Source organism: Crocodylus porosus, unplaced genomic scaffold, assembly GCF_001723895.1.
Source record: "Crocodylus porosus isolate Cpor-Errol unplaced genomic scaffold, CroPor_comp1, whole genome shotgun sequence".
Lineage (NCBI taxonomy): Eukaryota > Metazoa > Chordata > Crocodylia > Crocodylidae > Crocodylus > Crocodylus porosus.
Window position 1 is genome coordinate 64,259,825 of NW_017728943.1, and position 18,888 is coordinate 64,278,712.

Here is an 18,888-nt window from a genome sequence, read left to right on the forward strand (position 1 = left end):
TTACTGTTAGTGTAGGGGGAGCCCAGAGTTGGGCTCCCCCTGCATTGGGCAAGAAGCAGGCTCCTGCAGCTGGGAGCCCCCATTACTGATGTGGCTCCCAGCCATGGGGATTATGCACAACCAAGACCAAATGTCCTGTACCTGACAGGGCTCTTGGTCCCAGCTGAGCCCCATACACAGCCAGGACCAAGAGTTCCTTCAGGCATGGAACAATCAGCCCCCGCAATTTTGGGGTACTGCTGCAGTCTCCCAGCTGTGGGGGTGCATGGAGAGCTCCATAGCTGGGAGATCACAGTGGCTGCAATCTCCCGGATGCAGTCTCCCAGCCACTGCCTGAAGTGCTTCGTCACCCCTGTGGCTGGGAGACCACATTGGCTTCAGTCTCCTAACCACAGAACTATCTACACATGCAAATTAAACCTGGATAGAAACCAGCTACAACAGAGCTGGGCAACATGGCAGATCTGGCTGGCGGCTGGACTCCATTTCCCAGCCGACCCTGCCCACATTGCTGCAGCTCATTTCCATGGAGACCCCAGCAGCAGCAGACCAGTTACAGCATGGGGCCAAGGTTTCCATGGAGAGAGACCAGCCCCAGCAGCATGGGCAGGGCATGCGCCTGGGTAGGGCACTGCTCTGGGGACAGGGCCGAGATCTTGCAGCAGTGGCAGCATGGTCCAGACTGGTGCAGAGCCGCAATCCACTGCCTGCATGCCCCTGCCTGGGGTATGCAGGCAGTGGACCGCAGCTCTGCCCCAGCTCTGGACCATGCTGTCACTGTTGCAGGATCCTGGCCCTGGAGCAGCTCGCTGCCCTGCTGCACACTTTGCCAGCTCTGCTGGGGCTGGCCTCTATGGAAACCCTGGCCCCATGCTGCCACAGCTCCACTGTTCCTGGGGTCTCCATAGAAACTGACCCACAGCAACATGGGCAGGGGCTGCTGGGACTGGAGTCTGCCGTGAGCCTGATCCAGCCCACAGGCTGGACTTTGCCTGCCCCTGAGCTATAAAGTTATTACACATTTTTAACCAATAACTTGATAGTTGGTTGGACCTTTTTAAAGCATGATAGGTAATATGCACATGTAGCCATTTAAAATTTATTGTAGAATTAACAAATAATTGAGTAATAGATGTAATGTGGAGAGGGGGTTCAAATCAGAAAAAGGCAGAGAGAAGGAGGAAGGAGGACCCACCCAGCTTTTGTATTAACAGTTTTACAGGGACTTGAGTAGGATAGCTTAAAATTCTAAATAAAGTGTAAAAAGACAAATTGGAATCATAGAAGCAAAGAAAATCGGGGTTGGGAGGGACCTCAGGAGGTCATCTAGTTCAACCCCCTGCTCAAAGCAAGACCAGCCCCAGCTAGATCATCCCAGCCAAGGCTTTGCTGGACTTAAAAACCTCCAAGGATGGAGATTCCACCACATCTCTAGATAACCTGTTCTGTTGCTTCACCACCCTCCTAGTCAGAAAGTTTTTCCTAATATCCAACCTAAACTTTCCTTTCTGAAACTCAAGACCATTGCTCCTTGTTCTGTCATCCACCACTGAGAACAGTCTAGATCCAGCCTCTTTTGAACCCCTCTTCAGGTAGGTAAAGGCTGCTATCAAATCTCCCCTCAGTCTTCTCTTCTCTAGACTCAGTAAGCCCAGTTTCCTCAGCCTCTCCTCAGAAGTCATGTGTCCCAGTCCCCTAATGATTTTTGTTGCCCTCTGTTTGATTCTCTCAAATTTGTCCACGTCCTTTCTGTAGTGGGGGGCTCAAAACTGGACTCCAGATGTGGCCTCATCAGTACTGAATAGAAGGGAATAATCACTTCCCTTGATCAGCTGGCAACTCTCCTACTAATGCAGCCCAGCATGCTGTCAGCTTACTTGGCAACAAGGGCACACAAAATTCATTTATTGACCTTAAATTCATTACAGTGGGAATGAGCTGGCCACAAATCGTAGCTGCATTATTTTCCTGCTTTATAAAACAAAGCTACATTTCTTCTACAATATAGTCAACTTGCAAAATTGTAGGACTGGACAAGGCTGTAAGCTTCTGAGTCTACAAGCTCAGTTTGGCCCTAGCCTTGCTTACACCCTGGACTCACCTTGCATACTTTCCAAGACAGTCATAAAATAGGCTGATGTTATAAAAAAATTAAGGTGTTCTTCTTTTACAATGGACGTTAGGAACTGAGACTCCATGGGTATGTTTGTTTAACCGAACAGATGTGATATGTTCCTCCCCTCCCATCTGCGTTCATTTTTAGTAGAAAACAAAACAGTCTTTTGAGGAGGTTTAAGTATCAACAAGTCTCAAAAACCTAGTAATTACCTGGTGACATTCATTCATCAAATTAAAAATCTGGAACTTACCTATGATAGGGTTTTAATTCTGTTGCAATGTAGGACTGTCTTGCAAAAGAAACATGAGACAAATCAAAGTGAACAGTTTTCTTTCCTGTTTCAGCAGGCTCCCGAATGGAGATTGTGTAATTTTTTATTTCACCATTGACTTTTGCAGGAGCATCCCATGCCACCAAAATCTCCTTGGGGGCCCATGCCCTCAGTCTAGGAGGTAACATTCCAGATGGAGCAGATGGGTTGGTTCTAATTTTGGTTGATGGGCTGGTTGCGCTTCCTTGACTATTATCTGCAGTTACAGCATAGCTATATTCCACACCTGGTGTCAATGCAAAGTCAAGGTATCGAGTTTCCAGACCTGAATAAATAAGAACTCCATCTCTCCTCAGCTCATAATTTGTAATTTTACCATTAGGATTAACTGGGTTTTTCCAGGAGATTTCTATTGACTCTGATCCTGTGACCAGCAACTTTGGAGCCTCCATATTTAATGGAGCTGCTTCCATTGTCGAAACAGAGTGGGTTTTACTAGATGTGCAGCCTCCATTAGTACAGACAACCAGGCTGAAATCATACTGTGTGTAAGGCTGTAGGTTTGAAATCAATAAACTGAGTAAACTCTTTCCAATAAAATACTCTTCATTGTTTAATTTCAAGATATATTTAGTGATTTCTCCATTTTGAACCTGGGGTGGTGACCAAGATGCACTGATCTGAGTGGCACTGATGGCCTGCAGGGATGGGGGATTCACTAATGCTGGAGCTGCCTCAAGAGTTTGTATTCTGGCTAGTTCACTGGTCGAACAGCCTTCCATTGTACAGGCAACTACAGCATAACTGTACACTGAGTATGGCAGTAAGTCTTCCTCTGTATAGTTGAAAGTTTTAGCATCAAAGCTGAAAGGGTAGAGAGTATCATTTCTTTGTAGCCTGTATGACTGGAGAACACCATTGGGCTCTTCTGGGGAGACCCATGAAATGAGCACTTTATTGGGGTTATGTGCCACATGGTATAATCTAGGTGCAGCAAGACCTTTAGGGGCAGCTTGACTGGTCTTTGCCACTGACCAAGAGCTGTCAGCATAACCTGCTGAATTCCAGACACGTATTTTATATTCGTACCTTGTCCACGGCTGTAAACCTTTATCATTATATATAAATGTATTACGTCCAACGTTATATTCTGTGAAAACAATTTTCTCTTCTACTGTTGTTGCTCTGTTCCCTGAAGCATTTTCTTTTGTGCATCTGTGAATAACTTCATAGTGAATTATTTTTCCATTTGGATTAATTGGCTCAGACCAACTCAGTTCAATGTTGGTAGCATTAACTGACTGGATTACAGGTGCCAGCTGAGACGCAGGAGGGGCTTCATCTGTTTGGATTGGCTGGGGTGAAGAGCGAGTGCAACCTGCCACAGTGCAAGCCTCAAGTGCTAGAGTATACAGAGTGAAAGGCTCAAGGCGTCTAAAGAGGAATTGACGAGATAAACCACTATATTCCAGATTTTCATCATTTAAAATATTGTAGTTCTGCAAAACAAAATTAAAAAATAGAAAGAAAAAGAAAACAAATCACTTGCAAAATTTGCAAATGAATTCTAGGAGAGATATTTAGTTATTCACAACCTTTAATCTTCATAACTAAATAAGGATTATTACCTTATGACTTAGAACCTAATTTCCTTATTTGTGTTTTATTAATAATATCTTAGATGCTTAAAGCTAAAAGAATGTTTTACTCTACTTTTCATGATTAATGCTGATTTGTTGCTTTTTGCATTTAATTCATTATGGGCATTGAAAACAATCTAGGTCAGTAACACTTCTCATTCTATTTACTTTCTATTTACTTTAGTTTCATTTCCTGGCTCTCCTGAATTGACAAAAATTTAAAAAATGACATTCTCTTGGTTACAAACCCTGTAGTGAATATTTACATTGAAACAAAAACATTTTTTTTTCAAAAATGGCCACAAGTTCACAGGCCCTCGGTTTTCTGAAACTTTATTTTAGCAAAATCTAATGTAAGAAATAAGGCTAAATCAACCTGGAAGTATCCTTTAAGTAGACACTGTTCCATTAAAGCAAAATACTCAATTCACTAGGCTTGAAAAATACCCTTAAAAATTCCCTCCTGCATTTTTGAAGGGTAGGATTACTCTGGTGTTCTTGATATTTATAGCTGTATAATAACAAAAAAACCTGAATTGTGTAGACCCAGCAAATAACAGGCACTCATATATTCCTTGTATCATATTGTATTTGTAAAATATGGGTTCAAGTTGAAGATTACCTTAATTACTCCATTCGGTGTGGAAGGCGGTGACCATTTCAGTAACAATGCTCTGCCATTCTCTTTCTTCTCCACAGTGAAGTTACTGAGGCCACTTGGTGAAGCTTCCAGTGTGTGCACAGAAGTCCAGGGGCTTGAAACTTGGCCAGCATTGTTCATAGCCACGACACAAATATGGTATGCTGTAAATGGTTTCAGTCCAAACAAATGAGCCTGATGGTTTGTTCCCTATAACAAAAATACAGCTTATTTTCCTCTTTAGTTACAACGACAATCAGTGTTTTTGGTTTATGTCAGCATTGCACTGGAGAACTGGCTCCTGGCTGTGAAGTTGTCCTAATCTTTCCACAGAGCACCCCATCTAACTTCCAGCCTCCCTTTGGATGCAGTACTATAGCTGAACCTTGAATAAAAACCCTTGCACTTTGCAGGGAATTGATCTTCAAGGTGAACCTTTGGGGCTTAGCTCTCTGAGGTACTGAGCCCTTGGTTCTCATTTAGCAAAGCACTTAAGCATTTGCTTTACTTCAAAGAAATGAGTCGTCCCAAGTTAGGAAGCACGTGCCTAAATGCTTCCCTGTGTCAGGACCAGGCTCTGTAGTTCTTTGATAGATCAGTCCTTAGGGGTCTTTGTAACACATCTCAGTGAGACTGTGCTTCCCACACCTTATATCTTCTATACAGAAATCATGCTCCTTCCTGTATATTCTAGAAAATTAAAGTGACATAATCTGGATTCACATCAGAATTTTGTCTACAGATATAAAATAAATCAACCATCCTCATGGTTAAATTGCCACTAGACTTTGAGTAAAATAGCCACCATAATCCATTATGACTCAATTGTTATCCAACATAGGCTTTCATCTTTTCTTAAAACTATTGATAGCATAGAGACATACAAATACCAGTTTCAACACCACTTCAACAAAAAGACAGGGAGAAATAAACAGAAGGACCAATAGAGTTTGGCACAAAGGGTTTTAGATCAACTTCATCAGGGGAACAGGATGGGTTCCATTGATCACACGTATATTTCATTACATTTTTGTTTGTGCTTTTTCATTAAGGAGGTGGATGTCAGGAACAGGAATCAGGGAATTCAGTTTTCTTTATGTCGGAAAAAATGGCTGAAGTCAATTTCCCTGTTTCAATAAGTCATATTAAGTTGCTAAATGCTAACACTTTGAATTGTTTAATATTTAAACATTTGTTAAGCTACCAGACTCTGCAACAAATTTTACAGAAGTATTAATTTCTTTTTTAAAATATTAAAAGTTAGATCATGAATATTTAAATAGTTATTTCCCCACAACAATGAGTTAGTCTTTTAGATAAATATAGCAAAGAATTTGAATGACCATTATGAATATTAAATCTGAAGATGCCACAAGTACAGATTATAAACATACTTTTCTGATAAATGATTGCTTTTTCTGTTAAACAGGGCAAACACTAGCAAGATTAATAATGCAAAAAAGTATAATTCTTTGTTAGGAATTCCTGATCATCTCTGCCAAAAAAGCATAAGCTGAAATGCAAATAGTAATCACCTCGAACAGATTATATATAAAAAAGTGTTGGCTGCTCTGGGACATTTAGAGATATCTTTTGTCATAAGAAACATGGAAAGCATGTGGGCTATAAAGCAAAAACATATGTATATTGTCAATAGCAGCACCTGTTCAATTACAGTTTATTTCAGTATGGAGAATTTAGTTCAGCCCCTAGATGGCAATACTATCAAACACTTTTTGTAACATGAGTACTTAATGATTAACAACCTGCATTCAGTCATCCAACATACTCAAGGCAGCCATTAAAAAAATAACAAAACTGATTTCATTATAGATTCTTTTAATAAACATTTATGGCTTAGATCCTTGAAAGTGGAAGCATTCAAACTGCCACAGCCAAAAACCTATACAGCCCAATGCAAAATTATGAACTTCAGGTTAAAGTACAGAGCTCAAATTGAAGTTCATGCTTGGCATAAAAATCTGGCATCAGAAATTATGCTGGCACAAAACATGATTAAAATTAGCTTTACAATTGGCTGTGGTCTGTATTAATAGTTTTTACGAGGACAGTTATCTATTAGGCTTTAAAAATAGAACTTTTAAAAGCCTAAAATTTACATTCCATGCTTTGGGGGTGGGGAAAGGAGGGAGAAAGCACATGACTTTAAATTATTGCCTCTCAATTGTTACACAAAGGCTTGTGGAAAGTACAAATACAGAACGATAAGGATTGTAAAAAATCAATGGCCCTGTTTCTTGTAAGCCTGTGCAATCAAGGGATGGGTTCCAGTGAAGACAATCCTACAAGACAAAGATTTTTCTTTCATAAAAAAAAAAATTGCATCATTTTAAGAATATCCTATATTTTTCCTGCTAAAACCCCATCATTTAATTATTTTTAGTCCTCACCAGTTTTGGAATTGAAACAAGGATGGAAGGATTTCCTTGTCTGCTGTTCCTCCTGTCCTATGGAGACTGCTAAACTATTCCTTCCAGGGATGATTTTTATCTCTGGCTCCTACAAGCCCTTCTTGAAGAGCAATTAGTTTACACATAATATTAAAAAAAAAAAATGGTTGGGGGAAGTTCTTCCAGAACATGCAGTAGGACTCCCCCGTCCACACATAACTGTCCTTGAATAACTTCAGAGGCTGTCTAAAAAGTCACAGTGCATATGCCTTTACTTACTAACGTTGAACGTTTTCCTGTGTGATTTTTGGTTTCTAATTCTACTGCAATGGACCTATTGCTTACAAAAAGCACCCCTGGGACCTTTGGGGATAGAAAAATGAACTATTTCTTAAAATCAAAAACAGGGGTTCCCATCATTTCTACCCTTTTCATCTCTGGCTCCACCTCATTTTTTTCAATCTGATCCACATGGACAAACCCCTTTGACCATTCAGAACTCACTCAGCTTAAATGGACTTCCATATTATTGTCAGGATTCATATCTACGAGTCTGATTGCAGGATCAAGACTATTTCACAGAATAGTTTCCCAATCACATGCATTCCAACACCTCCTGGATAGCCACTACTTCTGTGTTGCCAATAAGAAGGAATTCATTTACGAGTAAAAACAAATACATTAAATCGTTCATCAAAACAAGAAGTTGACACATGAAACTGAGGATTCATGAAGCCTGATGACGACTGTAACTTTTCTCCTTTTTTCTATATTTGCCCCTTATTGTCCATTATTCTCACTCAGTCTATCATTAATTTAGGCTCAATCCTGCAAGCACTTAGGTGTGTGATTAACTGCATGCACTTGAGCAGTTTTCCTTTTGGACAAACTCATGTCAGGAGAGTCACCTGTGTATATTTGCAAGTGCGAGTACTGAAAGCTCTTTAGGACAGGGACATTGTTATTCTTTGCACTGAAGCAATGAGAAAATATACTTAATGGTGATATGATTTTTCATCCAAACATGCCTTAACACAGAACTGAAAGCCTGCTGTAAAGCCTAGCCAATCACATTCTGCTGTGCACCCAGAAGTCCAGAGCCTCATCTTCCAAAAGGGAGGGTGACCTTTGGTCTCTACGGCCACCAACCACATCCTGTCTCAGCTACGACAGCTACTCCAAGAGAATTCATCTTTCAATTTGTTCTGTGAAGCAACTGGTAATACTGAAAGTTTCAACATAAACAGTTAACAATACTCCATCCAGTGATTTTCACTGTTCCAACCATAAATTCTGATCGAAGAAAAGTTATTTAAAATAAAACACTGTTTTAACACATTTTCAAAATATAAAACAGGGGAATGTGAGGCATGAATAATTTATCCTTGTCGATTCACTTCAGATTGCCTTTTTTGTTTGTTTATTTTTTAATTCATGAGCAATGAAGCCACTTAAAGTCTGGAAACAAATTAACATATTCTTTCATGCATCTGAAAGACAGTGGCATCCAGAATGCAATGCGCCTGGCTTCCTTAACTAACCTCGCAGGCTTGATCTTGGGGGTGGTCAAGATTACTCAGTCTTAAGAACTCTGGCAATTTTACACTGTCTACTTTGATTGCTTTTGACTACTTGAAATGCCCCTAAGATGGCAACAGGGTCAAGAGGGTTTTGTAGGTTGAAAATGATAAAAAATTAGCATTGATCTGTAGCTGTCAATAATACTGCATGTGGGTAGACTCCCTGCACAAATGTTTAAATTGCATAAAGCTACACAACCTAGTCATCTTTGAATCTATTGATCTGATGATCCAGCAATTTCCTATCTTGTCAACTTTTGGCTTTCTACTCTATTTTAAGATAGCCAAGCTTACCCCCTTGACAGTATTCAGGTCATAGTATGGAAACATAATAGCTAATGAGAACCAATGTACAGGTAACATGGATATGAATCACTTATTTAAGGGTACTCATCAAAACAAAGTCATTGACTAGCTCTGTTAAGAATACTTCCACTTTCAATATACTGTGTTTACTCAAATCCAAAATGCATCCTTCCCCCCTTGTATAACATGAGGGAAAGAGCCCCTTATCCTGGATTTGAGTACAAAGCAGAGGGGTGGTAGGCAACTGCTGCAGCTCTGAGTACAGCCCCAAACCCAGGCCAGGGCCAGAGTCAGAGCTGCAGCAGCCACATGACCTGTCCCCTCCTCTGCCTGCCCCCAACAGCTTCTGCCCCCATCCTGTTGCTGTCAAGCACAGCTCTGGCTCCATACTCTCACAGGGCATGGAGCACATGGCAGCTCTGGCTTGGCCACACAGCAATGAGCAGCAGCAGTTGTGACCCTGAGATAGTGAAACTGCTACCTCTGCCACCACTGCTGCATGGCTAGGGGGACAAGTCATGGGGGCGTTTACCACCTGTTGCCTGCTCTCTTACTGTATACCCCCTGCTGCTGCTTTCCCTGATGTAGGGGGGATGGAGGGGATGAATTTAAGACAACTCTCCAACAATTAGATTCTATACACGGAAAATTATGACAAATGTATACATTTTCCATATATGAAATCTAATTATTGAGGGGTTGTCTTAAATGTGAAGACATCTTGGATTCAGGTAAATAGGGTACTACAGTAAAAGCTCTGTTATCCGGCATCCCTCGGGAACGGAGGATGCTGGTTAATCAAATATTCTGGTTAATCAAATGTGCACTGTCTGGTGCACTCCCCGGCATCAGTGTGCTGGGGGACAGTGAGGGGGGCCCCGCGCAGGCTGCTTTTTCCCGCACAGGCTGCTTTGCCCTGGGCCGTGGACCAAAACAGTGGCGAAGATAAACTCAACTCACAGCAGTGAAATGGGAAGTCCCCCGGAAGGGGAACTTCTGGTTTCACTTTTGCCGCGTTGCTCGGATGATGGTTAATAGAGTTTTCTGGCTAATAAAGTGCCGGTTAACACAGTTTTTACCATATAAGTAAACTTTTTCTCATGTTCCTCAGATTTCCCCTCATCCCTCAGAATTTTTTTCTATACCATTATTAATCTCAGATCATTTCTAAGCACAATCCCCTAAATCTCCTCAGTGGCACCAAAGCACCCCCATTTCTTTTATGAGTAAAACATTCTGCTCACCCAAGTGGCAGCAGATACCCCGCACACCTACCAACCCAGACCCACATGGAGCACCACAGGGTCTGGAATTCATGTTTTAAACATTGTTCTAGAGATCAGTAGAGAATCATGTTGATGATCCCTTTTTTACCCAGCTTTCCACTCTGTAGAACCTCCTTTTGATCTGGCAGTTTGGGAACATGCACTTGTGAGAAAACATTCATTTAAGATACACTACCATGCAGCTGGGAAGGAAGATAAGGATCCCTGGAGGCAGTGGAAGGGACAGGTTCTCTGCAAGGATCTCCAGGCATGAAGTTTTTGCTCATTTTGTGTGGGGCATCTTTTCCAGTACCAAAAATCTCCACAAAAGGAACCTCCAAAATTTAAAAAAAAAAAAGCTTTTATGTGTCCCCTTTGACAGATTTCAATATAAAAATGGCAATCTGGTGATTACTAATGTTGGCTCTGAATGCCTGAGGGCTTGGAGGTGAGTTCACTTGTGTGGCAGGGAATGCGGCTTAGATGGCAGGTCCTGCTTTACTTAAGCTGTACTCCACCTGCTCTGCAGTAAAGATGGTGGCAAAATCACTTGAGTGTTGATAGTCCTCCAACACTATTCCCACAGTCTCCTACTACTTCCCAACTGGGGCAAACAAGTTCCCCACAAATGACACCATTGTTTGGAAAGAGTCCAAAAATGTCTCAGCACAAATGAGATACAGTCTCAAATACATATGGGAAGTACAGAATGAGTAAGGGCACAGGAGTAGAAACACATTAATCCAGATTAGGCTCATCGAGGAGCCAATTACCAGGATTAACTATGCAGTAAAGACATAAGGAATTTAAAGACATAAGGAACTTAAAATGACAAGTCTCATTGAAAGTCAATGGGGCTCTGTTTTTTCAGTGCATTTTTGAAAATCTCACCTACAGTGTATATTAGGCTGATCTCATCACCTTCTCTTCAACTCATTTCCTAACTTCTTTCAACTTTTCTAATCCAAACTCTTTTTTTTTGAAGGCACTAGATGCTTCGTCTCTGCCATTTTACTCCTGCCTATCTTTCCTTTTTCTTTTTTTATTTTTCAGCTCCTTAATCCCAATCTTTCCTATAATGATTAAATTCTTCGTCTCTTTCTCTTAATTTTGTTTCAGAATTATGAAATTTCATTTTGGGATTCTTTTGAAGTCACTTTAGGTTTTGCTTAACTTCGCTATTACCTTTTAATTTTATAATATGTTATTTTATGACTTAGTGATAGTAGTCGCATAGCATATGTGTTGCAACTACTGGTTTGGCACAAAGTAATGTAAGAATAATAAAAATATAAAAATGAAATAGCATACAGTTTGAAATTGAACATCAACAGTTTGAAATATTGTCAAAAAAGAGTTTTCTGAAACAAAGAACAATCATTTTGATATATTTTCCCCAAACAGATGCTTGGGGAAATAGACCATTCAAAACTGACCATTTTTTCTAAATATTTCAGGTTTAGTTTTATTTATCAAAACTTTCTAAAAAGTTCTGGTCAGCTTTATTTTTACCAATTCTACAGGAAGCCCAAAACAATAGGTCTGAAAAATGTAAATAGCATACTACATTTATTCTGTAACCTGAAGGTGACTATTTAAAATGTAATTATTTAACTAAAGATCAATTTAATAGAGATAACCAGTTAATATATACATCCTACAGACTCAAACTGCCTCACACACCATTTAGGGTGCTAAAAGTCCCAGGTGCCCCTTATCAAGCTCTAACACTTTCATCTTCCCCTGACCACTCCTACAATTGAGTTATGTTGTCAATACAAAAATCAATGGTATATAAGAACCTGAAAATGTGGGGGCTATTTTTAGTAAAAAGAAACAAAATAAAATAAATAATAAGACAAAGCCCAAGTTACTGACTATGCTATTTATTTTAAGATTTTAGTCAATATTTTTAATATAAATAAAACCTTCGGTGAATCTCCAGTTTGCTTCACTGCAAGCAGTGCTACCAGGGGAAATTGTTGCAAAATCTGGGTCCAATTTATGGCTGAGTCTACTTTAGGCTAATGTGGCCTTTGTCAGTTTAAGACTCTCTCACTTGCTTACTGTCATCAAACCAAAGTGTTTGGCTTAATTTTCTATGCTGGATACCTGCCTCAAGCAGAAATTCTACAGTTTCAACCCAATACTTCACCAACTTCTTAATATGAAATTAACAAAAAGTGCACTACTCTTCAGTATAAAAAACAAGGCAAAACAAAATGGGCAGTTATGTCAGGAATGTGTCTTGTGGTGTTTCTTTAAACATGCATCCAAAGTTAGCCAAGTTTTAAGCCTTTATACTGGACTTAGTAGCAACTTCTTCAACTTCAGCACCTAAAATTTGCAGAATCCCAAAACACTGAGTGTGCCACAACTCCAAAGTATGCTTATCCACTCCTATCCATTCTGACCCAGTTCTCTTTTCCATCTCTAGCTACTAAGAAAATATATGTGAAACCCACTGTGTCCTTCTCTAGTGCTGGTCCACAGAGAAGATCTACCACTTACTCCATATGCTCAGCTGGTGCAGGTTTGATTTATCAATTCTCATCTTATGCATGGACATGTGGGCATCTGTATGATACCACACAATGAAACTTCTGCTTTTCAGCTTGATTTTTTTAAATACAGACATTTACATACAATCCCTCCATTCCCCCTACTCCACCCCATGGTAGAAGAACATTAAGGCCATATCCAGACATGCATGGCTATGTGAGATGTGGTGCTGCAGGTCCATTTGCAGTGCCACACAGTGCACATTCAGGTGTTCACCATGCTACCACCTTGCAACATGGGGGGTGTTTTTGACTCCAGAAGATCCCTCAGGACCAAAAAATTTGCTCAGAAAAAAGTGGGGTGGTACACATGATGGCAGTGCATGCTGCCCAAAACCAGAGCCTGGCCAGCTGGAGCCATGCTCCAGCTGCCAGCAGGCTCCCAGCCACAGGAGCACTGGGGCTGCAGCTTCCCTGACCCTCAGAACCCCATGGGGCCAGCACAGTTGCTGGCTTCAGCTTCTGTTACCCCACCCAGGGTACCTGCTACATGTCAGAGTGCATGCGGCACAGGTGTTCCCCGGGGATGAGTAGCAGTAACACAAGGTGTGCTGTTGCTTCTTGTCCCCAGGGAAACAAACATCTGTACTCAGGGTGCATCCTCACAAGCAGGAACGTGCATTTCTCTGGGGACAAATAGCAGTGGCACATAGTTGTGCCGCTGCTAATTGTCCCTGGGCACTCATCTGCATGCACGCTCTGGCATGCAACAAATTGCCCTGGGTGGGGTAAGGGAGGCTGGGGCCACCACCTAGGCCTTAGGGGCCTTCCTGGCTGCAGCAGTGATGATCTGGGCATACAGAGCCTGGCTGGCAGCCAGAATGTGGCTCTAGCCAATGAAGCTGTTTTCAAGCAGCGCATGCTGCAGCCATGCACACTGCCCCACTTTTCTTTTTGGTGTGTTTTTTTTTAACACCAAGATCTCCTGGTGTAAACCCGCCCTCCCCTCCCCCCCGCTACACTGCAAATTAGCAGTGTGGTGAACATGTGCACATGTGGTATGTGCATATCGTGGCACTGCAGATGGGTTTGCAGTGCTGCAAACCACATGTGCGTGCTTTTGGGAACATACCCTAAGGTTGCAAAGTAAAGCTCTCAAAAGTGAAGGCAACATAGAAATTTTCTAATTTCTCCCCTTTGTATATATGAATTAAAAAGTAATCTTTAATCACATGATCACATACTACTTTTTTCTATGGGACACTTGCTTCATTCATTGCACAGGATGGACCTGCCAACTTTAATTTTGGCATTTCCTCCCTTTAGAGTCCTTGACATTGCAGCTTCAATGCAATGTTTTTTAACATAGTTATTTTCTGTGTGTTATGCTGTCCAGAGTTTGCCAGGTCTCAGAGGAAGGGATCTTAGGTCTGAAACTGATGGTAATTTTGCCCATGACCTCAATAAGAACAGTTTCTTTGTCCTCTGAGATGTCCGCATTTTTGTCCTTTCTTAAGGGCTTGATCCTGCATTCATGTTAATAGCCTGCTGGCTCACAATAGATGCCAGATTATCTTACGACTCAGCACACTGCAACTTCATTACCTTTGTGGACAGCCCTAAAGTAAGCCTTTGACTTCTCAGGAAAGCAAGTTCTGAAGAATCAAGCCTCTCTTAACCTGCCACCTATATGTTCAATGCTCTGAAAACAGAAGAAATGAATAATAATGCAATAAATGGTTTATTATTAAAGACTAAGCTTCCTTTCTTTTGACCAGATCACGTGAGGAACAGTAAGTTATATACAAGTTGAGACTGAGCATTGTCTGCAGAAGTTACTGCTTGTTGGCACAGAAGATCATTTTCTTTCTTGGCACATCTTGACATCTGGGGACTTACTGCAGTCTCAACAAGAGTCTGAATTCCAAGCTCTGACCTGAAAACAAAGCATCCTGAAGAAGGCAGTGGATACATTATACAGGAGAATGAAAGCGAGCACATTTAGCACACTGCATTCAGTCTCTGTGTTGGCTTCTGGGTAGCAGCAGACTTTTAAATGATCAACAACTTTGTTGCTGTTTTGCTGGCAAAACATTACAGAAACCTCTTTGGTAAAGTCAGCACTTCAGTAGTTCACTCCAGTGCTGCTGTAGCAAGACTTTATTTTCCAATCCATAAAGGAACACATTTCATAATAATCTACTGCTGTATATTAGCTTCTCCAAAATATTTTTTCTCCTCCTTTTGTCTAATACCATAGTAAGAAAGAGAGAGATCCTTATAGAGTATCAAAGTAAAGCAAAACCAACAATAAAGTGATCTTCAGTTATAGATGCTTTCGGCCAGATGTCAACATGCTAATTTTAATATTTTACACTTCACAATCCTCATAAGATGTACTGCAGTAAGAGTTGTTTTCTCTTCTCCCAACCTACATTTCTTTCACTCTCACCACCCAACAGTGAAATCTGGGGAGCTTGTTTCCCACTCAGAAACATGAGCATGGAGCTGGGCAGGGAACAGGATCCTCAACCTTTTCCCAATTCAGCTCCATGCTCATGGAGCTGAGAAGGGAACAGGTTCTCTAGACCTGGCCTCTTGATCACAGAATGGGGGCTGGGAACTCCCAATCAGGAGAAGATCCCAGCCCCATGCCCCAGTTAAGTGACTGAGGCACAGAGCACCAGGGACGGGGTAGGTCCCAGCCACCTGCCTTAATCCACTGGTGGGGCAGCTAGCAGTGAGCTAGCTGCTAGCTGCCCTACTGGTGGACAGAGTAGGAGGCTGGAATCTGCCCCTCCCCTGCAGCGCTTTCCAAGTTCTCTGCCCCCAATTAGCCAAGCCCCACAAGTGCAGAGCTGGTAGATAATGATCTCCCAGCTCCCTGCTCCCCAGTCATGATGGCAAAGTGGGGGCTGGGAGTCCCCGCTTCCTATAGCAATCTCGGAGTGGGTGGCTGGGAGCTTCCTGCTGCTGGGGCAGGGAGACACAGTCCCTGCCTGGGCTCTGATGGCAGAGCCCACCCTGGCAACGGGCAGCTCCTTGGCAAAGGGAACAATCTCCTGCCTCCTGGTGGCTGGCTGACCAGGAGCAGATTTGCTTCCAGTCAGTCATCTATACGAGTACTACTACACCATCACTAATCCTGAGTAAATTTGCTACTTGCATTTACAGGTAGCAAATATACTCACAATTAGTGAGGTTTACTGTACAGTAAGCATGTGCACATGTAGACACACATGCTTTCTGTGCAGTAAACTATACTACTTCACAGTAAAGCGCCTCGTGTAGATATGCTTAATGGGCACATCTACACATGCAAATACTCCACAGTGGGTTTACTCTAAAGTAACTTATTCTAGAGTATGCCCACCCCAGGCAGGGAAGTGGAGAAGATTTGCTGCTCATGGCAGCAGTCTGCTCCCTCCCCTTCCGGCCCTGTACTGTCTCCTTGCAGCAGCCAGGGGAACTCTAGACTTCTCCTGGGTTCTAGCCCTGGGGCTGACAGAGAGCAGCTGTCTCATGGCAGGGGCTGGGAGATTGCTCCCTCTTCCCAGGAACTGCCTGCTGCCAGGGCACATCACCAGAACTCAGGAGGGTACAGTGTCTCCCTGTCCTGGAAGCAAGTAGCTCCCAGGCCCTGCTCTGTAATTCTTATCTCTCTTATCTCCCAAATTTGCTTCCAACAGGAGCAGGCTGCTCCAACCCTGCTCTGGTTCACTGCAACTGCCACAGGGAGCTCCAGGCTTCCCATGGGTGTTAGCCCAGGGACTAGCAGGGAGCATGGGGCTTGTCCCTATGCTCACAGTCAGGAGAGCTCTGCCACCTGCAGTGGGCTGGCCCTGTGCACATTGGGAGGGGTCCTGATGTGCAGAGGGCCAGGAGAGAGCTGCCATTGCAGGGCTTTTCTGGCTTCCTGCACATAGGAACAAGCCCAGTGCCCAACAGAGCTTTCCCATGCAGCCAGGGCCTGGCCCAGATCTATCCCTTCTGGGACAACACCCAGACAACTCTGGACTGCACAGAAATTTCCCTGCCCAGACCAGAGCTGTCAAGGAACTGTCCCTTCTGGGGCAGCTCCCAACCATTTCTGGGCTACATGAGGAAGAGGGCCTGGAGCTGGCTGGAAGCTGCCCCAGAAGTGGGCCAGTTCCCAGCCAACCCTGGATTGCTTGGGGAAATCCTCATGCAGCCTGAAGCTGGCTGGGAGCTGCCCCAGAAGTTCTCAGCCAGCTCCAAGCTGGGTGGGGAAGCAGAGAGCTCCCATGTCCCAGTGGTCCTTGGCTCCCAGCTCCTGTGGAGAGCTGGGAGCTGAGTAGCACAAGGACTGGGGGAGTTTCCTGTTCCTTGTGGTTCCCTAATGTTGGGGATGACTGGGAGCAAATTTGTTCCCAGTCAGCATCTACACATGTGCTGTATTTACAGGAAGTAGCTAACTGTGCAGTAGACTAATTTATTGCACAGTAAATGTGTGTATGTGTAGATGGTGATGCTTTACTATGCAATAAAGTGTCTCATGTAGACACAAACATTGTGAAAAATTATTTTGGGTCATTAGGGGTTACTGGAACATTTGTTGTGGTGCAAGCCTGTAATATTCATTTGAAATATTGGCCGATGTCCAAGATCAGGTTACAGCAGGGGTGGGCAATTATTTCGGGTGGTGGGCCACTTACTGAATTTTGGCAAGCTGTTGAGGGCTGCATGGTTAGCCCTGCCCGTTGACAGGTGCCCGACCCCCTGGTCACCATCTTGGGGCCAGGCCTAACCTCTGACCTTTGCCACTGAAAGTCCTTTCTCTTGCCCCTGGAAGTACTCCTTTGGGGAAGAGGGTTTGCCATCTTGTGGGGTGGGGAACAAATTACATGCTAAAAATCAAACACCCATAATATATTTTAATTTAATTAAAACATACATTGTTGTCCTGATTTGTGGTTGTTTGTGGTGTATATGCAGAAGTGATGGCATATGGGGGTTTGTGGGGTTGTGTGGATGTGTGTGTGTGTGACTATGGATGTGCATATGGAAGCCATGTAGTGCAGAGTGGGTGGGCAAAAAAAGTAGGGAAAGCAGCGGGGGGGAGTGGAAGCGAATGGGAATGCAAGGCTTGCATCAATGTCCTAGGGCCAGTGGCAGTGGGGCCCAGAGTGGGGCAGTAGGAGCATGGGGTGTGACCTGGCAGAGGTTTGTGGAGCTGGGCTGGGAACTAGCCCAGCTTCATAGAGCTCCTGCCGGCTGGGACCCTGCAGTCCTGCTGCCCAGCTCTGGGCCCTGCCAGCTCTGGCCCCAGGACACCACCAGAGGCCCTGCAATCCCGCCTGGCTGCCAGTGGCTCCCATGTGCCCACTCACTCCCAGTGCCCCCACCCCAGCCCTCCAGTACAGGAAGCAAGCAGTATGAAGCCCCAACCTCATGCTTACTGGCGGGGAATGAGCTGGTGCTCAGTGCAGAGGAAAAGTGGCCCCCCCTCCCCATGATTAGTACCCCATGCTGCAGCCACTCAGAGCCTGCGGGGGCTGTCCTGCCTTTCTGCCGCATCACCACCACCTCATGGGGCAGTGATGGCCATGGAGAGTAGGTGCAGGCATCCCTGTATGGGCTCGGAGCAGCTGCAGCATGAGGTGCTAGCCATGGTGGGGCGGTGTTCCCCTACACTAAGCACCAGGTCATAACCCACTGCTACTGCTAGTCTGGGCCCCGCACCGGCTCTGGGCTCATCTGTCAGGGCTGAGCCATGGCAGCAGCAACTCAGCAGAAGCTGATGCTCGGTGTGGAGGAAAGCTGCACTCCCCACTCACTGCCGCCAGGTCGTGTTTGCTGCAGCCACCCACCCAGAGCCCACACTGCACTAGGCTGTGGTGTGGCTGCTTCACCACCACCTCTCTGCTACCCAGCAGCTGCTCCACATGGCCACTGCTGCTGCTGGGGAACAAGCTGGTGCTCAGCACGGGGAAAAGGAACCCCCTGTCCCCGTGGCTGGCACGCAGTGCTGCAGCAGCTTGGAGCCCATGTGGGGCTGCCTATGCCTGCTCTCCATTGCCACGTGGGGCTGTCTGTGCCATTGCTCTCCATATGGCAGAGAGACAGGATAGCCCTGCATGGGCTGTAAGCAGCTGCAGCAGGAAGTGCCAGCCACAGGGGGTGGGAGCGCTCTT

General features: G+C 43.8%; 1 protein-coding gene across 1 annotated transcript in view; it reads right to left on the bottom strand.

The window, feature by feature from the left end:
- USH2A (usherin) overlaps positions 1-18,888 on the bottom strand; it is a 652,515-nt gene that overhangs the window by 50,809 nt on the left and 582,818 nt on the right. The window contains exons 61-62 of the mRNA XM_019549473.1: positions 4,653-4,880; positions 2,370-3,889 (exon numbers count right to left, since the gene is read on the bottom strand). Of these exons, the coding sequence (XP_019405018.1) occupies positions 2,370-3,889; positions 4,653-4,880 (1,748 nt within the window). The remainder of the gene's footprint in view (positions 1-2,369; positions 3,890-4,652; positions 4,881-18,888) is intronic.